Source organism: Osmia lignaria, chromosome 15, assembly GCF_051020975.1.
Source record: "Osmia lignaria lignaria isolate PbOS001 chromosome 15, iyOsmLign1, whole genome shotgun sequence".
Taxonomy (NCBI): Eukaryota; Metazoa; Arthropoda; class Insecta; order Hymenoptera; family Megachilidae; genus Osmia; species Osmia lignaria.
The window spans coordinates 2,180,694-2,201,926 of NC_135046.1; the positions used below are offsets into that span (position 1 = coordinate 2,180,694).

Below are 21,233 nucleotides of genomic sequence, written 5' to 3' on the forward strand. Positions count from 1 at the left end.
ACAGGTCTTTTCGCAGTTATGGACAGTTATGGACAGTTATGGACTCTGGTGAACTGCGGTATAAATACACACCGAGGATTGAGGATGGCCCACGAAGTCCAAGAAACTTTAAAAATATATGTTCCTAAGTCTATGGAAAAATCGATATTACAAAAAACCTTAAATATTTTTATTTAATGATATAATCATGAATCAAATAAACTATTATTACAGAAAACATTTACAGCAACTTGAAATCTAGGGTTTTAAAGTTCTTTATAATACAAAGTTGATTTTAATTTTTAATAAAGACAGAAGAAAGGTTTAATATTTTAAGAAATAATAGATAATAGCATATGGATATTTTTCTTATCAGTATTAAGAAATTGAATTTAATATCGACGAATAGAGATGCATTGTAGACATCAAGAAAATGATCATAGGCGTAGGATATAGCTTCAAATAGACGGCCATGATTTCCGACATACTAACGTATTACGGGTAGGGACAGAAGGAAAATGGCCGGTTAGCGTGTGTTCGTCGGTGTTGTCGAAGGTGGTGTAGATTTTGGTCAACCTATTTCGTTCAACATTCACGAATATATGGCTAAATTTGCTCATGGAGTAAAGTAAATTTTTATACGGTATGTATAAACAGAGGTTTTCTATGAGTGTGATAAAAATTTCGTGATGTCATAGAATCTTCGTTCCTTGCTGGAAACCAAAATGAGTTGTCAGATTTTTTTGCTGGATAAAAGTATTTTAATTTAAACAGTATAAATTTAATATTTGTATGAAAAATTCATTTCGTTGATATTGTTGTGTGAATATTTTGTAAACTCTTAGTTATGCATAGGTGGGATTGTGTACATTGTATAACACGAGAATTTTTACTGTGTACCTATTTTAAATATGTTTATATCAATTTAGAATATTGTTACATAAATAGCAGAACCGGTTGAATAATTTGATGATGATAATTGATTAATTGAGTGAATATCATATCAAGGATTTACAGCTTGTTGATTTAAAATGATAGGATATTCCATATCCTATCAACAAGTTTTTTATGATAGTATTAATCTATATATATGATGAATATCTTGTACATATGTACATTATTTTAGCTTATGTTAAGCTAAAGGATGTTTACTTTTTAATTTACTCATTTTAATAATGAAAGCTTTGAGTATTTATATGTATTGGCACATATAGAATATATATTATTGTTTTAATTCTTTTTTATGTATTTCAGGAGGTAACTTTTATGCATCGGAATTAAAGTGAACCAATATGGCAAGCCCTTCGCCACAATCATCTCCTATGCCTCCGCCGCAAGCACCAAGCCCTATGGGTCCCCCTCAACAAGCACCATCACCATCTAATCCACAAGGTAGCCCGATGGGTCCACCACAGCATCATCCTCATAGTCCAACACAACCATATCAAACTGGTCCATCGATGCAACCTGGAGGTCCACCAATGTCTCAACCACCTCAGCAACCTCCACCCCAACAACAGAACTATTCATCGCATCCGCAACAAATGCAACCCAACATGGGTCCACAGGTAAGAAACAAACTTTCAATATTATAATTTATTATAGAAATACATTTTTGCTACAGATCTGTTTGCCATAAATTCACATACAATATTAGTTAGCAGTTGCTGAATGAGAGAAATACAAACTCATTAAAATTTGAACTTATTTTATTTATAATTTATACATATGTAAAACGTACTATTTACATGGTTCTTAATGAAATTATCAGGTTCATCTTAAATTTTTATCAATAGCTTTCAAATCAGCACTTTTAAATAAGTTGACTAGTTGATCGGCAATTTGATGGTTGCACGCTGCTATAACTCTTGGTGTTAGCAAATTCAACTCTCCACCTAAAATTATATTGTCTTAAAATTCTGATAATTATTGAACATAATTGTTGAGATATTGAATTATGTACCAGCTGTGTCTATTACTATTCCTCCTGCTTCTTCTATTATTAGTTTGCCTGCAGCAACATCCCAGGCATCTATACTTTCAACATGATATGCTTCTATTGCACCCATTGCAACATAACATAATGTAAGAGCAGCAGTACCTAATGATCTTATTCTAAAAATGCAAAACTGTTTTCAATAGCGTTTCTAAAATAAAAATAGTTTAAAAATAAAAACAAAAGATTACCCGTGAGTTCCTTGGATTAAAGCATGCATTCTGCTGTATATGCTGACTAGATAATTCGGATCCTTGGCAATCCATGGTTCCATTGCAACTAATGTTTGAGAGATTTCTAAAAGGATGGTAGCATTTTTAGGATAGAAACTTGTTTATTATAGAAACATTTTAAACAAAAATTCTTTAAAATTCATTTACCTGTTATATTTGATGTTTTTATAGGATGTCCATTTAAAAAAGCTCCCTTCTGCCTCTTTGCGGAAAAAAATTGTCGCATCAGAGGATTGTACACCATTCCTATTTCTATTTTCTTATTTATCAATAATGCTAAGGAAATACACGTGTGCGGAAATCGGTGAACGAAATTTGTCGTGCCATCTATAGGATCTATGATCCATGTTGGTTCGTCACTTAATTTTGGCAAACAATTCTCTTCAGCAGTCGTTTCTTCGCCAATAAATCTAGAAGTTCATTTATATATTATTTAATATGTACCTTCTTAAATTTGTTAGTGTTTAATCTATGTACCTGTGATGTGGATACATTTTTAATAATTGTTTCTGTAAATCATCTTCTATTTTTTTGTCATATTCCGTGACAAGGTCCCAGTCAATCCCCTTGCTTTTAACACTTTTATTTAAATTAATGGCATTCTCTATCACCTGAAAAGAAACGACTGCTTAATCACAAAAAAGTTTAATCAGTCTTTCTACTTAAAGGGTAATGTTCGTACATTTCCTGCTTTTAAGACAAGTCCTTCGGCGACCTTGTAGTACTCATCGATGTCGTACGACTCGCTCATATTTCACTAATTATAATTAACCGTTTGATATTCTCTTTTCACGAGCGTGAACGAACCAACACTGACACTCTAACGATGCACAAGCTGGTCTATATAACCGAGTAGAATGGAAGAAAGAAAGAGCGGGGTAAAGAGGAATAGGTGGGGCGAAAATGTGTTTGTTAACAAACGTGCATCGTCTTGACACGACTCTTCATACAAAGAACTGAGATCTTATGAGATGTATTCTTTTTTTTAATTTTAACTTCAAATATTTGTATTTATTTTCTTTTGACTGTAACATTATTTTATTAGATTTTCGATTACTGGCTGATATAAATTCCGTAAAACGCACATGGTGCGTCAATCGATTTCGCTGGATAGATAATACGGGACGCATAAGGTGCGTCACCGCGTTGAAAGGACGTCAATGAATCCTTCATTGCTTTCCACTGCGTTTGACGTCATTAGATCACATTTCTTGATACGGTTTTCCCTCGACTGTCATCGGAATTTTTTCCCGTATATTCCGGGGAATTCCTTCTCCATATGAAACTTCATCGGTGAAATGGAAATTTAGGTAATTTCTATTATTTTTCTAAGGAATTGAGTATAAAGATAATAAACGTTTGAATTGAAACTTTTATTTTTATTTTACGGTACATTTATTGTACAGTATATAGCAACTTAATTTTATTATTATTTATTTCTTTGTTCCACTGTTTGATCCGCTTCGCGAATAAGTTTGACCATCTCCTTCGCGATTTGTTCATTGCACGCTCCAATTGCCCTTGGCTTCATGATATCAATCTTCTCTCCTATAATTTGATTGTTATCAATACAAAAATCCTATTTGTCAAGATACGTAATAAAATCAGAATAATCTTTTAAGACATTTTATGAATTTATCGTGGCAATAAAAGTGCTGATTGTTGTGTATAGTTGTGGCTGTTTGCGTAATATTGGCTGCTTGAATCACGAGTATGGAATTAGAATATGGCATTAGAATGGAAGTAGAATGGCGTGTTGTACGCCAAACTTTAGAGTATAGATTTAAAAACGAAACACCGTAAGTGAACCTGCAGAATTGCTAAAGTTCTAAAATTGCATTCGGTATAAAGAATACGGGTAGTTAAAGCTGAAAACAGTAAGTGTCCTATGACTCTTGGGTGAGGGTGTATTTACCTGTTACGCGATCAACGACGACACCACCTGCTTCGGAGATGATTAACGACGCTGCTGCGATGTCCCATGTCGAGATTCCTGGCCCCTCTATGTAATAAGCCTCCACGATTCCCATCGCAACATAACACAATGATAAGGCCGCCACACCGAGCGTACGGATACTATGAAGGAGGACAAATCAAGATAGAAAGATTATGCAATTACCAATGCAAATATCACGATATTAACACTTGTTTTTTCTTTTACATAAATTGCAGTTTTGCAATGTGTTTATTCAGAGATTAAGTCTTGAATTTATTAATCAATCAAAAATTCAATCTTGTGGACAGACTTACCCCTGCACCTTTTGAACAATTGTTCGTAATCTTTCAAGAGTTTTCTCCCTGAGTTCGTCCACTTTTATGAAACCACCCTCCAGGCAGACTAAAGCTTTTGACAATTCTATAAAAATACCAGATTTTACGATTCAGTACTTACAAAGTATAACTCGTATCTCTAGCCATAGATAACTTCATGATTTATAATTAATAAATCACAACCTTTGATTCAGTGAGACCAGAGCTTATGATTTATACCTAATAACTCACGACTCGTAATTAACCACTCATACTTTACATTTGATTTACCTTGCACCGTGGAAACTTTTATGGGTTTTTCATTTAAGAACGCTCCACGTCCTTTCCTCGCAGTGAACAGCTGCTCGAGAACAGGATTATAAACGATACCAATCACCATTTCCTTCTTAATTGCCAGACCAATCACGACACAGGTGTGCGGGAAACCGTGAACGAAGTTGGTGGTGCCATCGATGGGATCTATGATCCACGTTGGATCGTCTGTTAATTCCGGAAGTTCTTTTCCAGTCGATTCCTCGCCTATGAATCTGACGTCAAATATTCTTTTTCAGATTTTTCTATTTTTATTTGCAATTTTATATGAATTTTAATCGGGCACAGGCTCGAGCTAGTCGTTTAAGAATAGAGGAGCCCATAACATGCACTCGGGCGTACTTCATTGATAAATATTCAGAGAATTTGTGTACCTATGGTTCGGGAATTTGGATTTAAGATTGCCAATGATGACATCCTCTATCTTCCGATCATATTCGGTTACCAAGTCCCAGTCGCCTAACTTCTCGTCAACTTTCTTCAGACCGTTGATGGCTGTCTTGAGTATCTTTGATAGGAAATTGTGAAAACTGGTTACTTTCTCCTTATTTCAATATTATAGATGGTATTTATGTACGTATATGATTTACCGGTAAATGATCATTCAATGATCATTGAATTTACAATGAAATCATTTAAAATCGTGATCTACTGAAATCATCAATATTAGAAATCACAATATGTGCGCCATTCATAGTACTGTATTTTTTCAGGTTTATAATGAATTCCGCTTTTATTCTTCGTTTTTCTACGAACATATACTATCGCATTGCATATTATTGCAATCATTTTCAGCTATTAATAACTAAGCAATTTTACGTTTAAGTAAGTGCGAAAACATCTCCGGTAACTACCTTATTTTTTTCTCTGTAATCAATCATTTTCCTTGCATAATTTCTGGCAATTAAGTTAGCAACTAACTTCGCGTTGACGATGGTGCAGGTGAATGACAACGAACGAATTAATCGAGTTACAACGTATCACGTTATTACCCTCTTATCAATAATTAAAAACGTTAACTTTCTGTATGGCAATCTCTTATCAAGAGGAAGAGTAGGTTCTGTTGCTTACTTGGGCAGCATCGTGGGTCAGTTTAATGGCGAACTCGTAGTAAACGTCCTCCGCGTAACGTGCCATCTAGCTTCCTGGTGAACGGCGAGATCCTCGGCGTGGAAACAGGTACTGTTGGGTGCAACAGCACCGGCTACTTTTTATTCGTTTCGAGTTAGAGCGTGTCGTAGGAGCGATTCAAGGATGACTCGTACCGTCGATCTCCATCCACCTGCATGGATTTCTCTTCCTCTGATTACGCACTGTGATAATGAGGTTGACACACGATTAATTCGGCAAATAATCGTCTCCGTGATTCGAGGTAAAATAGAGACGATGCTTTTTAGAATTGATTGAATTTTTGAAACTGCACTTTGGAATTGTGAATGTAAACTTTAGAAACATAGAAATATCAAATTTTTAAATTTGTAAATTTGAGTAATCGGTTCCTGAATTAAAAAATTTGAAATAAGCTAACAAGTTTACAGAGAGTGGGCATGAAAGGCCTTCAAAATGATGGAAATTTTTGCATACCCTTAATGCTTCTAATCTTTAAGTAAGAACCCAGTAGCTACGAATCTAATAATTCTAAAATATTCTCGAATAATATTTTGCACAGTACGATCATTATGAAATAATCAAGATCATTATCAACGTAGTTAGCAATTTACCAAGCGATTTTACCACAGCTACACCATCACAATATAAATGCATGCAGTAAAAGACTGTGCCAAGGTAAATCACCGAGGCTCGATCACACTTTCACGTGTAATCTACCTAGAAATCGAATACATGATTAATTAAACTTCAAAGCTTTGTATTAGTCTAATGGCCAAAGATTTGTTATATTTATTGTGATGTTCAATCTTCAAACAAGACTATTTATTATAGTAAATTGTAGTTTATATGTGAATATTTAACACATGAATTAGTACTTTTATTGTTTTTCTTTTTTTTTATTATTATTATTATTATTATCTTTTTCCTCGCCTGTAATGTTCACTCAGCCATGAAGTTTCGCAAGTGCAATTTTAGATATCCGTGTATTGCTGTACTTCCTTTGGCAACCTTCGAGTTGCACTTTTGCGTTTCTATAATATAACCGTCAAAGTAATGTTCCACTCAAAACAGGATATAGTGAGTCGTGGAGGCTCGGCTTGATTTACAATCTTCTTGTTTCCTTTTTTTCTTCGCTCTTTATTAACATAACTTGGAGTAATCGCTAATTATCCTATTATCCTCCCAAGATGTTGCTTCAGATTTCTTGAAATCTATATTACTTGCGCTGTAATTATGAGATAGCAGTATTGTGAGTTATCATGTTTCAAACTAGGAGTTCCCATTTTACGAATCACTCGAATTCTCATTTATTTTTAATTGAGTTTGTCATTCGTTCCTCATCTATTCGAGTTGGAATCACCAGACAAGTCTGAGCCCGTGTTTAGTCACTAAAATCCCCGCTTTAATGTTACCTGATCGCATTCTCAGCAATAATTATCTCTTTAGTGGATCACCTGGACTCTATGATTCACTTATTCTTTATATAGGACTTAGAAGTGATGCAGATCCTTTCTGGATCAATTAAATCGTTCTGGTTGGCTGAAACACTGGTAAATCGGAAATTTCATGAGTCATTGTGATCGATTTGAATCTCTACGTAAAGTTGTGGGCAGTTACGAAGAATAAACAGTAAAATAACAGATAATAAAATATAATAATACTTTTATTGTTTTCACCACAATACAGTCGAGTTATCATTCTTTTCGTCACACAATGAATCACTTATTCTATTTATGATAAACTATTACTTGATATTCATTCTTGAGGAACGTGATTAGAAACATGATTACATCTTCGTCAATCTCTTCCGCAGTATTTTCAGATCGGTGTCGAGAACTAATTGTTTTATTTCCGTGGCCAGCGTTTCGGTTGCCGCCGCAATTGTGTTTGGCTTCATAAGATCATACTGGTCCGCTAAACAGAATAGAACTTTCCTGGTTAAATTGGCAAAATGATATTTAAATAGTTAATACTATGACGTGTATTAAGATTTATTCGTAATGTGTGGCAACTTTTGAGTGGGAGTTCCTTTCTCTACGTCAGCATTTTTCCCCTTAGGAAAGACTACCATGCTCGGTAATGTACTTAAAACGCTATATCACTGCTCTGGTTTCTTTGGATCACAGCGTAATACATTGCTCTTAGACATTGACCTGATGTACGTCCATGACATAGAGGACTAACAGGTTAATTATCGTACCTTTCGTGTCCATTATCGAGCCACCTGCTTCGCACACGAGCAGTATTCCAGCTGCAACGTCCCAAGCTTTAAGGTTGTCCATTTGAAAACAATCCAGTGCACCTTTTGCTACGTATGCCATGGACAATGTTGCCGATCCCGAGTATCTGACCCTGAACAATAAAATAGGGCCAAAAGTAAAATACAGTGCAGAGAATATTTAAGTATGTAATATTTACCCTCGTGCAGCCTTAATGAAAGCTTCCAATCTGCCCATTTTGATATCTCGATTTCTCGATGGAAATTGAAGTGAAAACAATTCTATTTCTATCAAAGCTTTTTTTAACTCTGCAATGGTAAAGTTGGATTAGTTGTAATGTTCTTCAAATTAATTTCTTCTCTATGGAAGTAGGGATGCGTGGGTAGGTAGATACGTCGGGTACGTGTCTGCCTACCCACGCATCCTAACTCTTCGCTCTTATAATTCTTATTATGAAACGATTATGAGCGTAAAATTACCAGTGACTCGAGTGGTCCTCATAAGTTTGTCGTTTAAAAACGCTCCCTGTCCTTTGATCGCAGTGTACAATTCGGAACTCAGCGGATTGTAAATGATCCCTATCACAATATCTTTGCGAATTGACAAAGCCACTGATATGCAAGTGAATGGAAATGAATTAACAAAATTCACTGTTCCGTCTATGGGATCTATGATCCATGTTGGCTTATCCGTTAACACTGGTGGTTCTTTCGTCTCAGCCGCGCTTTCTTCTCCAATAAATCTGCGATATTTTATTTAATAATACTAACATTTACAAAATTGATTTTATAATACTGAAAATCATTCGAAGACTCACTCATGATCAGGAAATTTCTCCTTCAGACCGCTGGTTAATAGCTCTTCGATTTTTTTGTCATATTCTGTTACTAGGTCCCACTCGTTATCCTTGGTCTGCACGGTTTTCTGTCCTTCGAAGCCAGATTTGAATAGCTGTGGAAGAAACGAGATACAAATATTATGATCGTTAAGATATGTATAAATTCTTGAGTGCCATTTGCTTGCTTTTATCTGATAAGTGTCGACGGTGAGATAAGTAAAAGCAAATCTTTTGTTTGTGATCTACTATCAATTCATTTTCATCTGTATTTAACCATCTATTCCACTGAACGATTTAGTAACCGGTAAGTATTTCTTGGAAATACTCGTTATAGTTATCAAAATCAATGGGATAGGCAGTTAGGCGTACAAGTACGTTTGTTTTTTGACATTTCATTTGCCATTTTTATCCGGTAATTACAGCTCAAAAATTAATAATTTTGCAACGTACTTAAATTGAAATTCTCAATTATATAATTCTATTAAGTTTCCCGCGTTTTCTTCGCGTCAATGAAATTTTATTACGCTGACTCACCACGCCAGCTTTTAAAGTTAACTCCTTGGCGGCTTCGAAGTAACTTTTGATATCCTGTTCACTTGACATGATCACTGGTAGCGAGGCCTTCGTCGGAACGACTGATCGATCGAACGCTCGGTCCTCGTGTCGGCATCCTCTTATCTTTGTCACCAGTGATACAGAATCGCGCAAACGGCATAGGCAGCTGAATCTAAACATTCGTGAAGCATACCTTATCTAAGATGTCGCATCAATTCCAGTGAAGTGTGAACTTCGAGGTTCTATGGTGTATCAGCAATTTGAAGTTTGCCACTTGATAAATGACCAAATTCGGGCCTCTTTTTCAAAAAACAGCTACTTATCGAGCAGTCAAAAAGCTAGTCTATTCATATACTTGCTAATTGTAGCTACATACCCTAGAATAATATATTGGAAATACAAAGAAATTGATGATATGGCGGAGGGGGGGGGGACACAATTTATAATGTAGAAATATTTAAATATCCTTTATTATCACTTAATACTATATTAATTTTCATTATTTTACAATTGTCGATTTTGTCAGATTTTATGTAAAACAACGTCGAAATTATTTACAACGTTTCCACGTAGCTCTTATAGTGCTAAACTCTATTATCGAGCTTTGAAGTCAGCAGTTAACGCAATTAATGTTAATAAGAAACTGGCCGACACATGTTTAGCACTATAATCTGATTTTTCGTGGAAACTTATTTAATTGTCTAACGATGCTTGGTTCGTATGAATCATCAGGATTACAAAATGATTTTGAGAAATACAATTAACTCAAACACGTAAATCATTTAGGATCTTATTGTTACGTGAATTATTTTACATAAGTCTCGATTACTGTTCATTTCAATGATTTGTGATTTCGCTTTTGTAACGTCTTTGAATCGGCATTCTTAATTAATTTCACTAATTCATTGGCCAATTTGCTGTTACCAGCTGCTATCACTTTTGGCGACATAATGTTGAATTCCCCTCCTGAAACAGAATTTTTATCTCATTAAGCTTATTTCATTAAGGAATACACGATATTAGCCTTCACAGTGTTAAATGAAGCAATTCTAATAGTAGCTTATCTTGAATAAATAACTTCAATAAATAAAAAAGTTCAATTACTACCACCGTTTATAATAACAGTTATTAAGGATTCAGTTGTTTAATCTTGCAATTTAAGTATTTAAGATTCTATCTTGCAGTAATGTCATTTGTGATTTTCACACTGCTACTACAAGCGGATTGGTTTCTCCGGAGTTATAGCGGCACAGAGGGCGCTACCTTTTACATATTCGCTATTCCTAAGCGTGATACATATTGGTTATTTGACAAGCAAGTTTCAAAACGAACCCATCAGCAATTTCATTAAATCATACCATTCGTATCTATTACAACACCACCCGCTTCTCTGATGATAAGCACACCAGCAGCCACATCCCAAGGCATTAGATTATCAGTGTGATAAGCTTCTGCTGCACCCATTGCTATGTAACAAAGTGTTAGTGCTGCTGATCCCATTGTTCGTATTCCATGAGCTATTGAAACGAAAGCTTCTGCTCTTCCTAAAATAATGTCTCTAATATTCTCGATCGTTGCATATGAGGCTTCTATGCACAGCAGAGAGTGTTCTAATTCTAAAAATGAATTAAAATTGTTTATTGATGAAATAAAATTGATGAATGTAACTTACTTTCTACATTAGAGCTCTTGATAGACTTTCCATTCAGATAGGCACCACGACCTTTTCTGGCAGTGAACAATTGTTCTAAGATTGGATTGTATACAATGCCAATTTCTATCTCCTTTTTCACTACTAATGCGATTGATATACAGGTGAATGGAAATGAGTGTACAAAGTTTGTGGTGCCATCAATGGGGTCGATGATCCATGTTGGATCGTTCGTTAATTCTGGTAGATGTTTTGTCGATGAAACTGTTTCTTCACCGATGATTCTTTAACAATAAATTAAGGGTTAACTCAAAGATCTATTATAGTATTTATTTGTGTAAAAAAGCGTACTTGTGTTGTGGAAATTCTTTTGATATATTGCTCATCAAAATTTCTTCGACTTGTTTGTCATACTGGGTTACCAAGTCCCAGTCTCCACCTTTGGTCTCTATATTCTTGCATCCTTGAATAGCGTCACGAATTACCTAAAAAAATACAAAATAATCAGTTATTGATCACCTTCACTGTTATTGTTTAATTTGCAAATATTCAACAATACAAATGTATTATTAAGTCGTTAATTTCTTGTGGAAAAAGGTTGTGTGACATAATTAATCAGCAAATTAAATATTTGACAAAATAATGGAAATGTTTTGTTTCTTTGTGGATTTTATTCGGGTTTACTTAGATGTTGTCTGTCAAGATAATAATCAATGCCAATGAATACAAAAAAAATACTTTCATAATTAAATGATAAATTATTTGATAACGTCAAAAGTCCGAATGAAAGTACCTTTCCTGATTCCATGGTGAGTTTCAGAACAAAATCGTAACAGCGGGTCACTTCCTCTTTGCTGACCATGCTGACTGTTCTTTGCGGAACCAACTGTGCTTAGTCAACTCGTTTCAATTTGAAAATAACAGTATCGTTCACGAAGGCTCTGCTTTTATGTCAATTATCAACCCCCACTATCAGATCGCTAAAGAGGGACGTTGCATTTAATTTCATGTATGTTCCATGTGACTGAATTCATAATTTATCTGATTGTTATTTACACGCAAGATTACTATGTTGTTTATCAATATTTGTCATCGAAGTTTACAGAAAGTAACAACACTGTTAGCTTACTGTTTGTGTGAAATTAGTCATAGCAAAACTAAGAATAGAGAGTTAGCTAAAACTTCAGCAACCTGGTGGTATTTCACACCGTGTCCACGTGTCCACGTTGTGCTATGCCTGGACCACGTGCGGGGTTTACGATCAACCCAACCTTAATTTTATCTATATGACGGAAATAATCTTCCGCGATGCGTCACTGCATTAATAGCAGCTAAAAATGTGCTGACGATTATCAGTATACGGTTACAGTACATAGAACAATCCGTGACAAAAAATTTTCTTCGATTCGGTGACGGTACACTTTTCGGAAGCAACTTTGACCCAGTTTGAAAGATGGATGCCGTGTAAATAAATACGATTGAAAAATTATCTGGTGCAGCTGTATTGCTAATTGACCTGAGACGTGTAGACATTTTTACATCGACTTTTTATTGTTTTATTAAGGTATTTATTGGAGCATCTATGAAAGATTAGAAGCAATAAATTAGATCCATCTATTTTTTAATTTCATAATGGATTAGATAAATATTTTTACTGTGTAAATCCCTTCTATAATAGATAAAAATCTATAAAATGAAAAGGTTTTATTTGGAGTCGCTTCATGTGGCATCGAATTTATTTTCTTTTCAGGGACATATGATAAATAAAAGGAACATTGCTTTCGTTGTTATAGAACCAAGGTGGTCCTGGCGGTCCAGTCGGTCAGAATTCTAATTCTCAGCAAGGTCATTCTCCTGGAGGACCCATGGTTCCAGGTCAGATGGGACCGAATGGGCCTCAAGGAACATCTCACATGATGCAGTCTGGTCCGAATCAAATGGGTTCTAACGGTCCAGGTCAAATGGGTGGCGGTGGGCCTGGTCAAATGGGCCCGGGAGGTCCCGGTCAGATGGGTCCAGGAGGTCCAGGAGGACCAATTGGGCCAGGTCATATGGGGCAAGGAGGTGGAGGGCCACCGGGAGGTCCTCACATGGGTCAAGGTCCAAATCAGATGGGCCCAGGAAGTGGACCAGGTTCTCAGATGGGTCCTGGTGGACCTCCAAATTCACAGATGGTACCTGGAGGACCAGGACATATGAGTGGGCCACCAGGGCCAGGGCATATGAACGCATCAGGTCCGCCAGGACCTGGTCATATGAGTTCGAGTGGTCCACCAGGTCCAGGACAACACGTTAATACGTCTGGCCCGCCAGGATCCGGACATATGAACACTAGTGGGCCTCCTCCAGGGTCAACGCACATGAACGCCAGTGGCCCGCCTGGAAGTCATCTAAACAGCGGACCGCCTATTCCGAGTCACATGAACGCGAGTGGCCCACCGGGACCCGGGCACATGAATGTTAGCGGGCCAGGAAATCACATGGGGCCTGGAGGCCCAGGGCAGATGCCACCGAGTGGTCCTGGGTCGCATAGTATGGGACCAGGAGGTCCAAATCAAATGGGTCCTGGTGGTCCAAACCAAATGGTCCCTAGTAGTCAATCCCCGATGGGGCCTAGTCCAATGGGGCCTGTTGGTCCAGGAGGACAGATGGGTCCAAACGGACCTGGGCAAATGGGACATAACGGGCCTTCGCAAATAGGTCCAAATGGTCCTGGACAAATGAACATGGGAGGTCCATCGTCTCAAATGGGAATGGGACCGGGGGGACCTGGAAGTCAAATGGGTCCAGGAGGACCCGTCAGTCAAATGGGTCCAGGAAGTGGGCCTGGAGGCCAATTAGGACCAAATGGACTTGGACAAATGGGGCCGGGGAATACCCCAGGAGGGCAAATGCCTCCAGGTAACGGACCAGGAGGTCCTATGGGTCCTGGAAGCGGTCCGGGTGGACAGATGGGATCGAGCAGTGGACCTGGAGGACAAATGGGTCCTGGAAGTGGTCCTAGTGGGCAAATAGGACCAGGAAGTGGTACTGGAAGTCAAATGGGTCCAGGAAATCCTCCTGGAAATCCAATGGCACCTGGAAGTGGTGCTAGTGGGCAGATGGGTCCAGGTAATGGACCTAGTGGTCAAATGGGTCCTGGGAGTGGTCCTAGCGGACAAATGGGCCCTGGAAATGGTCCTAGTAGTCAAATGGGTCCTGGAAGTGGTCCAGGGTCACAAATGGGTCCAGGTGGACAAATGGTTCCAGGTGGACAAATACCACCTGGTGGTCCTTCTAATCAAATAGGGCCGGGTGGTCCCGGTAATCAGATGGGGTCAGGTGGTCCAAACAGTCAGTTAGGTCACACTGGTGCAAGTAGTGGCCCGATGGGACCAAATGGACCGAGTGGACAACCATCTTCTGGTCCAATGGGGCCTGGTTCACAGAATCAACAAATCGTTCCTGGAGGCACGACACCGATGGGTCCTGGAGCTCCGGTAAATCAGATGAGTCAGACTGGCCCTGGTCCGATTGGTCCCACGGGGCCAGGCGGTCCACCAGCAGCTGGGCAAGAAAATTTAAATGCTTTACAAAAGGCTATTGACTCTATGGAAGAAAAAGGACTTCAAGAAGATCCTCGTTATTCTCAGTTGCTGGCTCTGAGAGCTCGTCAAGGCAGTATCAGTGAAAAACAAACATTTAGTCCACCACAGTTGCAGCAATTACGGTATGTTACATATAATTCATTAACATCTTGATAATGATTTATACACTCACTTGTAATTATTTAAAAATTAATATATCATCGTTTACAGTGTACAAATAATGGCATATCGGTTGTTGGCAAGAAATCAACCATTGTCTCAGCAACTTGCTTTAGCTGTTCAAGGTAAATTAATTAAACATGTTATAATTTATGCATTGTAGTAGGTGACTACTCCATCTTTTGTATCGTTTTGTATCGCATTGATTTCTGTTTCTATTTTTAGTTGCTATATTCTGCTTGCTCTGTCTTGATTGTCATAAATTTAAGTTTAGTTGTCTGTCTGCTTTTACATAATGTAAATGTGAATATCAATAATCACTTAACTGAGCAATGTATTTGATGGCTTCAATGAATTTGTTTCTCCTTCATAATTAAGCACAATTTGTCGTTTATTTAGTACACGTCATTATTTAATAATTTGTTACGTGTTATTTAATAATTTGTATCGTGAAACATATTTGTTGTTCAATCTTATTTCTTTGAATTGACACACTTGTAGCGTGGAAATACAAAAGTAGAGTAGAATGATCCATAGTAGGGGTTTGATGTAAGATTAATGTAAATAGGTGGAGCACCTCCTCCCCCAGGTATGGCACAACGTCCCCCTATAGATCCATCTCAAGGACCCGCTACTACCACAGGTCTACCAATCTCTGGACCAAACGTAATTGGTCCTGCAGTTCCTCCAAGGTTAGGTTGTCAAACGCCACAACAACAGCAGCCTCCGCAACCAGGTGCCAAGACTAACAGAGTGACTAGTGTAGCAAAACCAGCTGGTTTAGATCCACTGTTGATTTTACAAGAACGTGAGAATAGGTACTTACCGAATTTATTAAAATGATCTATAGACTATAGACTAAAAAATTAATTCTAAACATTTAATAACAGGGTTGCAGCACGTATAGCATTGCGTATGGAGCAATTGAGTAATATGCCAACCAACATGCCAGAAGATCTTCGTATTCAGGCACAGATCGAATTGCGTATGCTTAGAGTATTGAATTTCCAAAGGCAATTACGATCGGAGGTAATTATTCAGGAAATATTGTAAATAATACTTCTTCTAATTATATATTTATTCTTTTAGATTTTAGCGTGTACTCGAAAAGACACCACTTTAGAAACTGCAGTAAACGTAAAAGCCTATAAGCGCACAAAGAAGCAAGGTCTTCGAGAAGCTAGGGCTACTGAGAAACTTGAGAAGCAACAGAAATTAGAGGCAGAACGTAAACGCAGGCAAAAGCATCAAGTAATTATATTTACAATCCTTTATACATATGATGTATAAATTTATCCTAATTTGTTTTCTTTCTTTTTAAAAAGGAATTTCTTAGTTCTGTTCTTCAACATGGCAAAGATTTTAAGGAGTTCCATCGGAACAATGTTGCTAAACTGGCTAGGCTTAACAAAGCAGTTCTTAATTACCACGCTAATGCAGAAAGAGAACAGAAAAAAGAACAAGAACGTATTGAAAAAGAACGTATGAGACGTTTGATGGCAGAGGACGAAGAAGGTTACAGGAAGTTGATTGATCAGAAAAAAGATAAACGATTAGCCTTCCTGTTGTCTCAGACCGATGAATATATCAGTAATCTAACTGAAATGGTGAAACAACACAAGATTGAGCAAAAGAGAAAACAGGTGGAAGAACAGAAGCGTAAGAAGGTATGTATAATATTATGTTTCGTCCATTGATGTAATTAGGTAGGTGGCAATTACACGAATAATTTCTTTATCAAGTTGCTATATATCTTAAACAATAATTTCAGCAAAAAAAGAAGAAGATGCAAGATGGCGAAGGAGGTGAAGATGGGAATGGTAACGAGGATAGTCGTGTTGGAGTGATTGAAACATCTACTGGTCGCACATTAACTGGAGACGACGCTCCATTAATGAGTCAACTTCAAGCCTTTTTAGAATCTCACCCAGGTTGGGAACCAATTGAATCAGAAAGTGAGGATGATGACGATGATGACGACGACGATAATGACGGTGAAGAAAAAGGCGAACATAAAGTAAAGGCTCCTGGCGATCCTGAAGATGATAAAGTCAAGAAACCGATACACAAAGCAAAGGTGGAAGACGATGAATACAAAACCGAGGAACAAACGTATTACAGTATTGCTCATACTGTCCATGAAGTAGTAACAGAACAAGCATCAATTATGGTTAATGGAAAATTAAAGGAATATCAAATAAAGGTCTGACACTAACATTTATTACATAATATTGCATTTTATAATATTTGGATTTTGAAACAAACCTTTGATTTAGGGTTTGGAATGGCTTGTTTCATTGTTCAACAATAACCTGAATGGTATTCTTGCTGATGAAATGGGTCTCGGAAAAACCATTCAAACTATAGCTTTGGTTACTTACCTCATGGAGAAAAAGAAAGTTAATGGGCCGTTCCTGATTATAGTACCATTATCGTACGTATTATCATTATAAAATATCTTGAATTAAATAAAAGAAATAAATTTTAATTTGTTATATCCTTTCAGAACTTTGTCAAATTGGGTGTTGGAGTTTGAAAAATGGGCCCCCAGTGTAGTAGTAGTGTCGTACAAAGGTTCGCCAGCTGGCAGAAGAGCTATTCAGTCTCAGATGAGAGCTACTAAATTCAATGTTTTACTCACAACATATGAATATGTCATTAAAGATAAGGGTGTGTTAGCAAAATTGCAATGGAAATACATGATCATTGACGAAGGTCACAGAATGAAAAATCATCACTGTAAATTAACCCAAGTGTTGAACACACACTACTTGGCTCCTCATCGACTTCTTCTAACTGGAACACCATTGCAAAACAAACTACCCGAGCTGTGGGCGTTATTGAATTTCTTACTACCATCAATCTTTAAATCCTGCAGTACTTTCGAACAGTGGTTCAATGCTCCTTTCGCAACCACTGGTGAAAAGGTTGAGTTGAACGAAGAAGAAACCATTCTTATTATTCGTCGTCTGCACAAAGTATTGCGTCCTTTCCTATTGAGACGTTTGAAGAAGGAAGTTGAATCTCAATTGCCAGATAAAGTTGAATATATTATCAAGTGTGACATGTCAGGATTGCAGAAGGTCCTTTATAAACATATGCAAAGTAAGGGTGTGTTGCTAACCGACGGTTCTGAGAAGGGAAAACAGGGTAAAGGAGGTGCCAAAGCTTTGATGAACACTATCGTACAATTAAGAAAATTATGTAATCATCCATTCATGTTCCAAGCTATCGAAGAAAAGTATTGCGAACATGTTGGCACCCAAGGATCCGGGATCATTACCGGACCTGATCTCTACCGTGCCTCTGGCAAATTTGAGTTGTTGGATCGCATTCTTCCAAAATTGAAAGCAACGAATCACAGAGTTTTATTATTCTGTCAGATGACACAGTTAATGACAATTATGGAAGATTATCTGAGCTGGAGAGGATTCATGTATCTGCGATTAGATGGTACAACAAAAGCTGAGGACAGAGGAGATTTGTTAAAGAAATTCAATGACCCTGGTTCCGAGTATTTCTTGTTCTTGCTGTCGACACGTGCCGGTGGTCTTGGGTTGAACCTTCAGGCTGCTGATACCGTCATCATTTTTGACTCTGACTGGAATCCTCATCAGGATTTACAGGCACAGGACAGAGCGCACAGAATTGGTCAGAAGAACGAAGTGCGTGTGCTGAGATTGATGACGGTTAATTCGGTGGAAGAAAGAATATTGGCTGCTGCTAGATACAAGTTAAACATGGATGAGAAGGTTATACAGGCAGGAATGTTCGATCAGAAGTCAACCGGTTCTGAGCGACAGCAGTTCTTGCAAAGCATTTTGCACCAGGACGATGCTGATGATGAGGAAGAAAACGAGGTACCAGATGACGAGACCGTCAATCAGATGATTGCTCGAACCGAAGGTGAATTTGAGATATTCCAAAAATTAGATTTAGAACGAAGAAGGGAAGAAGCAAAGTTAGGTCCAAATAGAAAATCTAGATTACTGGAAGAAGCCGAGTTGCCTGATTGGTTGGTGAAAGATGACGACGAGGTTGAACGATGGACTTACGAAGAGGACGAAGACAGGTTCCTCGGACGTGGTTCCAGGCAACGAAAGGAAGTTGATTACACCGATAGTCTTACCGAGAAAGAATGGCTGAAAGTAATTGATGACGATGGTGCTGAGTACGAAGAGGAAGAGGAAGATGATAAAAAGAAAAAGAAGACCAGGAAACGAAAGAAAAAAGGCGAGGAAGACGACGAACCTATGCCAAAGAAACGCAGAGGTGGTGGCTCTTCGATTGATCCAAAAATGAAAAGGGCCATGAAGAAGTTGCTTATGATAGTTGTTAATTACACCGATAGCACGGACGGTAGACTCCTTAGTGAACCATTTATGAAATTACCATCTAGAAGAGAATTACCGGATTATTATGAAATTATTAAGAAACCATTGACTATTAATAAATTGCTTCAGAAAATTGAGGAAGGAAAGGTAAATACTGATTATCATTTAAACTTTCGGATCGTGCACGCGCCTATTAATTATCTTTCAATTAATATATTCTCTTTTTCAGTATGCCGACTTTGACGATCTTGAGAAAGACTTCATGCAGCTCTGTAAGAACGCGCAAGTTTATAACGAAGAAGCTTCTCTAATACACGAAGATTCCATTGTCTTGCAGTCTGTCTTTACAAATGCCCGTCAGCGCATCGAGGAAGAGGGTAATAATTCAGACTTAGACGATAAAGGTATGTTTCATAATTGTAATTCGATAAAAGAAGTGGCATGAACTATTATTTCACGTAATTGTATTCTGTTTGAAGATGGCGAAGACGGGTCAGATGCAGATTCCAGTGTGAGAATGAAAATTAAATTGAAAGGAAGGAAAGGGGAAGGCAGAGGGGGACGAAGAAAAAGAGTTACTAAGAAATATATATCAGACGATGACGATGATGCCGACGATAATTGAGAATTGCACGCGAATTTCTTAGAGCATACAAGATAATAGGTAAGATAACTTTTAATAGCTATCTCAAATTAAAGTGCTATCCATGTGCGCAGCTGTTGCTATATAGTTATATTCTACGAGATTTTACAGGAATCCGACTAAACACTTATAACTTGATTATAGTATAGAAATACTATTATCGGTCAAGTTGTAAATTTGAAGAATAATTACTGATGAAAATTATAATTTCTTGGAGTCCGTGTTTAATCGGACTCTATAGATTTGATACGAAATTATATGAATCATTTTTTAATTTTACGTGCAACATGTACGGTGTACAGTAAGATTTAGCGTTAGGTAATTAGTATGTAATTTTATTTGATTTTCAAGCGAATATATCAAGATTTAAACTTTATATCAAATTCCTTTGTCGAATTTCATATTCGAGAATGAAAGCATCGTAAACGGCACGCGTTAAAAAATATATTGATAAAGAATAAAATGAGAAAAGGAAATAGTAAACAACTTTACACGGTCTTTCGATGGTGTTCGCGTGTAAAGAATTTATTTAATTATATTTGAAACTCTTAGTTTGGTTATTAATGTTATTGACTGGCATTTTAATCGATTTAAGTACAAGCATACATAAATATTTGAAAAGTATTGCTATTTAAGACATTATTTGAGCAATGTACCTCACAATAAGTTAGGGAAATATGTTAATTATTTTGTTCTTTGGGATTTATATGTAAGCTGATGTTCTCATTATTTGCGCAAATAGAAAGAAACTATTACAAATAACAACTTGCTTCCTTTTCCGTAATATTTTGTCGATCATTCAGTGAATCGCAGTACGGAGTTCGTATACTTTTTCATGTTGTCAAAAGACGATTGTATCATTTATATTGTATTATGACTTGAATTTATGTATAAGTAAATAAATCTTGAAAAATTCCCAAGAAACTATCGAACGTACAAATTATTTAATAGTTATAGTAAATAAATTGATAAATGTTAAATAAACGTAAATAAAAAGAAGACGTAGGGACAAGTATCATTACAGGTTTAATAATTGTTATATTAATGATCATATATACAACTTTAGTCCAGTATAAAGGGGTTGATATCATAAGGGGTGGTATTGCTCTTTAGTATAATGTGAACTGGCTAACCCAAATGGCTGCCACTCGTAAGTGCTTTATATGCAGCTGTTGGTAGCAATTTCGCTCCTGTTTTGAATTTAGATGGAATTTAGACAAGCTGTTACAGTGTTTCCTTTCCCTTACATCTCTCGTTGCGCACGATATCATCTCTACGCGTTAGATATATGCCGGTAAACGTTCACACGTGCAAAATTACACATATGTATTTACGGGTAAAATCCA

The 21,233-nt window shown here is 37.1% G+C and overlaps 5 protein-coding genes across 9 annotated transcripts in view; 1 reads left to right on the forward strand and 4 right to left on the reverse strand.

Annotated features, from left to right (window-relative positions):
- Positions 1–445: 445 nt before the first annotated feature.
- brm (ATP-dependent helicase brm) overlaps positions 446–21,233 on the forward strand; it is a 35,678-nt gene continuing 14,890 nt past the window's right edge. The window contains exons 1-14 of one of the 4 annotated variants that reach the window (XM_076692491.1): positions 447–622; positions 1,234–1,547; positions 12,958–14,873; positions 14,962–15,035; positions 15,479–15,728; positions 15,801–15,939; positions 16,000–16,161; positions 16,236–16,577; positions 16,682–17,113; positions 17,187–17,344; positions 17,417–19,391; positions 19,474–19,648; positions 19,724–19,908; positions 19,999–20,823. In XM_076692491.1, the coding sequence (XP_076548606.1) occupies positions 1,272–1,547; positions 12,958–14,873; positions 14,962–15,035; positions 15,479–15,728; positions 15,801–15,939; positions 16,000–16,161; positions 16,236–16,577; positions 16,682–17,113; positions 17,187–17,344; positions 17,417–19,391; positions 19,474–19,648; positions 19,724–19,869 (6,045 nt within the window). In that variant the 5' untranslated portion in view covers positions 447–622; positions 1,234–1,271 and the 3' untranslated portion in view covers positions 19,870–19,908; positions 19,999–20,823. Of the gene's footprint in view, positions 623–1,233; positions 1,548–12,957; positions 14,874–14,961; positions 15,036–15,478; positions 15,729–15,800; positions 15,940–15,999; positions 16,162–16,235; positions 16,578–16,681; positions 17,114–17,186; positions 17,345–17,416; positions 19,392–19,473; positions 19,649–19,723; positions 20,824–21,233 lie in introns of those variants that run through there. The other 3 variants (XM_034315212.2, XM_076692492.1, XM_034315211.2) reach the window with 3 other exon arrangements.
- Positions 1,683–3,106, reverse strand: LOC117600170 (uncharacterized). Its single transcript, XM_034315232.2, has 6 exons — positions 2,891–3,106; positions 2,686–2,819; positions 2,356–2,618; positions 2,167–2,272; positions 1,943–2,094; positions 1,683–1,874 (listed from the first exon to the last, which is right to left on the reverse strand). Exons 1-6 carry the CDS (start codon positions 2,957–2,959, stop codon positions 1,753–1,755), a joined length of 846 nt encoding a protein of 281 aa, XP_034171123.1. The 5' UTR covers positions 2,960–3,106; the 3' UTR covers positions 1,683–1,752.
- On the reverse strand, positions 3,563–6,071 carry LOC117600171 (uncharacterized). The gene is made up of 6 exons (XM_034315233.2): positions 5,863–6,071; positions 5,166–5,299; positions 4,750–5,006; positions 4,459–4,564; positions 4,124–4,284; positions 3,563–3,756 (listed from the first exon to the last, which is right to left on the reverse strand). The coding sequence occupies exons 1-6, from the start codon at positions 5,926–5,928 to the stop codon at positions 3,638–3,640; spliced, it is 843 nt and encodes a 280-aa protein (XP_034171124.1). The 5' UTR covers positions 5,929–6,071; the 3' UTR covers positions 3,563–3,637.
- Positions 7,547–9,791, reverse strand: LOC117600167 (uncharacterized). The gene is made up of 6 exons (XM_034315230.2): positions 9,493–9,791; positions 8,938–9,071; positions 8,600–8,862; positions 8,320–8,428; positions 8,102–8,253; positions 7,547–7,815 (listed from the first exon to the last, which is right to left on the reverse strand). The coding sequence occupies exons 1-6, from the start codon at positions 9,691–9,693 to the stop codon at positions 7,688–7,690; spliced, it is 987 nt and encodes a 328-aa protein (XP_034171121.1). The 5' UTR covers positions 9,694–9,791; the 3' UTR covers positions 7,547–7,687.
- LOC117600168 (inositol monophosphatase 1-like) lies at positions 9,984–12,105 on the reverse strand. Of its 2 annotated transcripts, none has more exons than XM_034315231.2 (5): positions 11,958–12,105; positions 11,516–11,649; positions 11,186–11,448; positions 10,872–11,129; positions 9,984–10,479 (listed from the first exon to the last, which is right to left on the reverse strand). In XM_034315231.2, the coding sequence occupies exons 1-5, from the start codon at positions 12,024–12,026 to the stop codon at positions 10,346–10,348; spliced, it is 858 nt and encodes a 285-aa protein (XP_034171122.1). In that variant the 5' UTR covers positions 12,027–12,105; the 3' UTR covers positions 9,984–10,345. The 2 variants fall into 2 exon arrangements, with proteins under 2 accessions (XP_034171122.1, XP_076548610.1); XM_076692495.1 differs by having other exon boundaries at positions 9,984–10,796.

What these genes read in the sequence shown, in the direction of transcription:
- LOC117600170 (XM_034315232.2), bottom strand. Translation starts at nt 2,959, where the DNA reads ATGAGCGAGTCGTACGACATCGATGAGTACTACAAGGTCGCCGAAGGA. An exon ending in TTGTCTTAAAAGCAGGAAAT is followed by an intron (nt 2,820 to 2,890) that starts GTACGAACATTA and finishes GTTTCTTTTCAG; the next exon opens with GTGATAGAGAATGCCATTAA. An exon ending in AAAAACATCAAATATAACAG is followed by an intron (nt 2,273 to 2,355) that starts GTAAATGAATTT and finishes CCATCCTTTTAG; the next exon opens with AAATCTCTCAAACATTAGTT.
- LOC117600171 (XM_034315233.2), bottom strand. Translation starts at nt 5,928, where the DNA reads ATGGCACGTTACGCGGAGGACGTTTACTACGAGTTCGCCATTAAACTG. An exon ending in AAAAGTTTCCACGGTGCAAG is followed by an intron (nt 4,565 to 4,749) that starts GTAAATCAAATG and finishes GTATTTTTATAG; the next exon opens with AATTGTCAAAAGCTTTAGTC. An exon ending in CGTCGTTGATCGCGTAACAG is followed by an intron (nt 3,757 to 4,123) that starts GTAAATACACCC and finishes ATCAAATTATAG; the next exon opens with GAGAGAAGATTGATATCATG.
- LOC117600167 (XM_034315230.2), bottom strand. Translation starts at nt 9,693, where the DNA reads ATGTTTAGATTCAGCTGCCTATGCCGTTTGCGCGATTCTGTATCACTG. An exon ending in GAGAAATTTCCTGATCATGA is followed by an intron (nt 8,863 to 8,937) that starts GTGAGTCTTCGA and finishes AAAATATCGCAG; the next exon opens with ATTTATTGGAGAAGAAAGCG. An exon ending in TTCATTAAGGCTGCACGAGG is followed by an intron (nt 8,254 to 8,319) that starts GTAAATATTACA and finishes TTTATTGTTCAG; the next exon opens with GGTCAGATACTCGGGATCGG.
- LOC117600168 (XM_034315231.2), bottom strand. Translation starts at nt 12,026, where the DNA reads ATGGTCAGCAAAGAGGAAGTGACCCGCTGTTACGATTTTGTTCTGAAA. An exon ending in AAAGAATTTCCACAACACAA is followed by an intron (nt 11,449 to 11,515) that starts GTACGCTTTTTT and finishes TTATTGTTAAAG; the next exon opens with AATCATCGGTGAAGAAACAG. An exon ending in TGTTGTAATAGATACGAATG is followed by an intron (nt 10,480 to 10,871) that starts GTATGATTTAAT and finishes ATTCTGTTTCAG; the next exon opens with GAGGGGAATTCAACATTATG.